The 4910-nt window shown below is 32.8% G+C and overlaps 1 protein-coding gene across 1 annotated transcript; it reads right to left on the bottom strand.

Moving 5' to 3' along the window:
- Window positions 1-2340: 2340 nt before the first annotated feature.
- LOC132620292 (uncharacterized) lies at window positions 2341-3591 on the bottom strand. The gene is made up of 3 exons (XM_060334966.1): window positions 3338-3591; window positions 2992-3217; window positions 2341-2827 (listed from the first exon to the last, which is right to left on the bottom strand). Exons 1-3 carry the CDS (start codon window positions 3566-3568, stop codon window positions 2400-2402), a joined length of 885 nt encoding a protein of 294 aa, XP_060190949.1. The 5' UTR covers window positions 3569-3591; the 3' UTR covers window positions 2341-2399.
- Between the last annotated feature and the right edge of the window lie 1319 nt (window positions 3592-4910).

Here is a 4910-nt window from a genome sequence, read left to right on the forward strand (position 1 = left end):
GGTTGTTTCGTAAATTTCAGTCTCTTACTGCTAATATAACGCTTGAAATCACGAAGAATTTTGTCCAAACTTTCAGCATAAGGAATTCAATAGCTTTTCCTTGAAAGTTGTTTAAGAACTTAACAGTTGACTCTTCTATCTCATCTCAGGCTCTTCATCAACAGTTTCGTTGTCACCTTCTGCATCCGCTGTCTCTTATTCTTCCATTCCAATCACTTGTGCATAATCTCTTCATCAGTGTAAGTTTCAAGGATTAGAAGTGTTGCGTCAAACTCCAAACTGCTTGATTGGTGCTATGAGATGGGATTTGGGCTTATGTGATGACACACTACCAACATCCTCAACAAGTTACAAAGTTTCACTATTAACATTGGGCTTGTCATCTGTAAGTAGAATTCCGGCATTTCTCCAACAATGGAGAATGGTAGAGGTCTTAATATCATTTCATGCTTCTACAAGAGTGTTAATTGCTTGTTGTCATTTACTATGTGCATGACATTAATGATGATTACCATAATTATTTTAATATTTTATTTTTATACATAATATATTTCTACCAAAATATTATTACACATTATTTGAGTACGGCTGTTATAGAAAGGTAATTTTACAAAGAGTGTACCGCTATAATGAATGTCACTTCTGTTATAGGTAGAATACTGTTATAGAGAAGTAAAATATAACATGAAAAATCGGTTCCGGAGAAAATCAGGCCGTTATAGGGAAATGATGTTATAACGAATGACAATTATAGAGAGGTTTGACTGTAGTAGCTTCTACTATAAGTTTACGATAAAAAATTTATATTAAAATTTACTGTAGAACTTAAATAATTTGATCCTCATATCTCGAACATTGCCACCTAAAATAAGACAGACTACTAAGTTTTAAGCTAAGGAATGTGATATGAGGCACATTTTTTGGGAATAAAAAGAAGTATTCTTTTTGTTTCAGTCCATGTGATTTTCTTAATCTATTCAAAAGAGAATTATATATTTTTAAATTTAAAAATAATTAACTTTGCACTTTTTAATGTATCTCTAGTGGAAAGTTTTTATAATCATACAAATTATATTGTGACATGTTTAAGGTGATTAGTTTCCTAAACTTTATAGTCATATTTAAGATCATAAATCCGCAGGAACATAGGAAGAACCTTTTCTCCCACATCATCCGTTACTAGGTTCTGGCAATAATCTTTGAAACTCTTCTGGATTTACTCGAATCCTGATAATATTGTTTTTTTTCTTCTAAAAAATTAGTACAATTATTTTCCAATTAAAAATAAATGCTACTCTTTGTAGTTCTCGTGTAGCGATTTGATCGTCTACTCATGATATTTACTACAAGTATAGATTAACATAGGCTGCGATTTGCCGCACGGTTTAATTATGTCAGCTTATCAATTATGATTGGTGTCCCAAATTTTCCCTAAACTATGCTACTTTCTTACCTCTCTGTTTCAAAAAAACTTGTCAGCTTATCTTGAGTCAAACTATATATAAATTTTGATCAGCATTTAAGATGTATTTTTCGCCATATTGATATGAGAAAAATTACATCTTATAGTACTTTTCATATAGTTTTTAAATATTATAATTTTAATTTTAAAATATTAAGTTAATCTAATTCAATGTAACTTCGAATATTAGTTAAATTGACTCTCGAGAAATGATACAATACGAAGGGAGTAATTCTTAAAGCTGAAACTTTCCTCTACTAGTTGAAATGCTCAAAATTTCTTCAAGATCCATTAAAATGAACAATTTGAAGTGTTCAAGTAGAGCATCAAACTATACATAAAGTAAGTTTGGTTTTGGGATGACACGATGGTTTCCATGGGAGAAACCGCTAAATTTAAAAAGGAAGAAAACAAGCTTTCATTTTCCAAATTATTATCCAAATTAAAGGCATTGGCACAGTTAAATATCTATGAATAACCTACAACTTCCTATTAACTTTGATTATATCTTTTTATCACCTTTTTTTTTGTGACTTTTACATCTTTTTATATTAGGTTAATCAAATAAGTTCTTCACCTTTTCGTCTATCTGATATGATGGCTTGACGAATTAATATATTAAAAAATATATTTCGAGTCACCATTTCTCCTCTCACTATCCATTTCTCCTCTCACTATCACTATTGTTAAAAAATATGAAGGCTTGACGAATTAATAATAAATTTCCTAATATATAAATTGAATTGAATTAAAGTTATATTACTGAATTCGGATGAACCTACGATATATACACTAGTCCCTCACTTCGCGAGCCTTATGGATGCAATAGGAATATATATATTTCTCACTAGTTTACATGTGAAATTGTTCGAGATTCCAAGAGCAAACTAGGAATATTCTAATACGTACTATACTAGTTAGAAAATTTGACTCGTTATCAAACAACTTTGATTGCCGCACAATGCAACCCCGTAGGCAAATTATCAAGCAAATCAAAAGTGAGCATAGAAGCCTTCGGCCTTGGCAAACGCTGCAAATTGTTCACCGGAAAAATTGGCTCCAGCTTAATCTCCGGCGAGCCGAGATACTTAGCTTGCATGTACTTATGCTTCCTCCATGGAGCCATGTGCATATTCTTTTCCTTCATGCATTTCTTTGAAGCACAACATAATATTTTTATTAAATTTCTAAGCCTTTCTACCTTTCCTACATATACTTCCGGTAATTGTTTTACTAGACGATTGTAGCCTTCGTTGGCACGTGCCATTTCGAATTCTCCCCTGAAATTCAACTCTATGATGACTTTCATTGATTTCCCTTTTTTTGAACTTGCGCTTTGCACCACTTCCATGTATGTGTATTCACCTTCAAAGGAAAAACAATAAGCACAACAAAATTGGCATGTTCACTTTGTTTTTTGGGTTGATTCAAACCAATAAATGGTTGAATCTCGCCACTTACAATACCCCATCACATATTTAAATCGTGTGCAAGTTTTCTTTGTGTAAATCAACCATTTTTGTATTTACCTGAAGGTATTCCCAGTGAGCTTTTCCACTTGGACTTGCAAATGAAACAATCAAAACCTGCATTTATAAGGCGTTCGGAGATTTCATTTTGCATACATTTCCGACAACTATCGGATACCATATTCCGGCAGCTACAATTGATGCTTGTGAATTTCAATTCTTTTAGAGCCTCCTTTGTTGCTTTTCTGACACTCGATTCAAAAGAAGTTGTCCTACGCAATGTTTTCTAGAAAAAAGAATACAGTTGTAAGTATGAAGGATGAATTTAATTTCTACGTACTATTAATTTCAAAGAAGAAAAAGTGTGGTAGTTAATTTGAATAAGTATTAATATAAAAAATGTTACCTGAAGAAGCTCCTCTTGTGATGCCCAAAACAACTTTTTCTCCTCACTATTGTTAACATTTTCATCTTCCTCTTCTTCGTCCATTATATCTCCGCTATTACTACAGCTAATGCTCGACTCTGACGATCTTTTTGATGACTCAAACTCGAGACCTTCGTCTAAGAATTCAAAAATCAGGTCATCGGGTTCATTGGATTGCTTCATCAGAATTTTAGACGCTTTTCCGGCCATCTTAACTATACTTTTTAAGACTAATTTCTCTACTCAATAAAGCTAATTTTATTTGCCCTATGATTTTTGTGGCAAGAATTTGTTGGTTCTTATAAGTGCAGCTTTGGGACCCCTTGGAACCCACTTGATCCAGGTGGACGAATTATTCCCCATGCATATGCGTATCAATTTTCAATTGTTTATTTAGCTGGTTATCATTATGGGATGTGTTTAATTAACTTATGCGCATATTCATAATTAACTTATGCGCATATTCATAGTGTATAACATTTGACTCTACAACTATAGGTGACTGTGTATTCGAGTAAGATTTAGATTTTGTAACTTGAAAAGTACAACAAATTAGCAAAATAAAATTAAAGTTGCAACTTTCGGTAGTGTGGATTTGAGAGGATTAAGGTTGATCTGTATAACTGGATTTTCGGGTACTCGTCAGTCGTCACCTTGGACGTTTAATTAATTGGCTGTTAATTAATTAATATCAATCACTTTTATTGTATATCACTAAAGTCATTTAAATTATTTTTTGTAATGTGAACATTATAACTAGGGAAAAGGGTCAAATATACCCCTCTATTTTAGTTTGTTAGTCAATTTTGCCCTCTATTAGCTAAAGTAGTCAAATATACTCCTCCCGTTAATAAAGCGTGCATTTATACCCCTAAGTGGAGGGAAACCAAATTAGTTGAAATTAACCATTTAACTTAAAAAAATCATGCCCCAACGATTGACCCGCCCCGACCCATGATTTCAACAGATTTCTCTGATGGTTCCCCTACATATGCAAACAACATGCCGATGAAATTAGCCATTTCAGTTAAATCAATAGATTAACTGGTACTGATTTTGTTAATTTGATCTTCACAATTATATTTTGATGTAGTTGAATGGAGGCGTATTTTCATTTCGCGGAAGAAATCATAAGTAAATTTGTAGATGCTTATTGTGGTCACTAAAATGAGCCTTCAAGATCTATAAAAGCAGCATGTACATTCTAAACTCAAGACAAAAATGTGAAGCAAAAATGCCACACAAAAGCAAAGCAACACACAAAAAAGAAAGTCAAATCCTGAGACCCCATAAAATTTGGAATTACTGAAGAGTTCCTATATCAAAATCACAGTCTTTTGATAAGTATACAGTTTGGAGTAGACAATTTCCAGCCTCAAGTCTGTTGAAATCCTGGGTCGGGGCGTGTCAATCATTGAGACATGCTTCTTTTTTTTTTTCCAGTTAAATGATTAATTTCAATTGATTTGGGGATTTCCATCCACTACTTTTGCTGATGGAGGGCGAAGTTGACTAATAAACTAAAATAGAGGGGTATATTTGACCCGTTTCC

Source organism: Lycium barbarum, chromosome 11 (genome assembly GCF_019175385.1).
Source record: "Lycium barbarum isolate Lr01 chromosome 11, ASM1917538v2, whole genome shotgun sequence".
Classification (NCBI taxonomy): Eukaryota; Viridiplantae; Streptophyta; class Magnoliopsida; order Solanales; family Solanaceae; genus Lycium; species Lycium barbarum.

Coding starts and splice junctions, on each gene's coding strand:
- LOC132620292 (XM_060334966.1), bottom strand. CDS start 3,568: ATGGCCGGAAAAGCGTCTAAAATTCTGATGAAGCAATCCAATGAACCC. Junction 3,218..3,337: donor CACAAGAGGAGCTTCTTCAG/GTAACATTTTTT, acceptor TCTTTTTTCTAG/AAAACATTGCGTAGGACAAC. Junction 2,828..2,991: donor CTCACTGGGAATACCTTCAG/GTAAATACAAAA, acceptor TTTCCTTTGAAG/GTGAATACACATACATGGAA.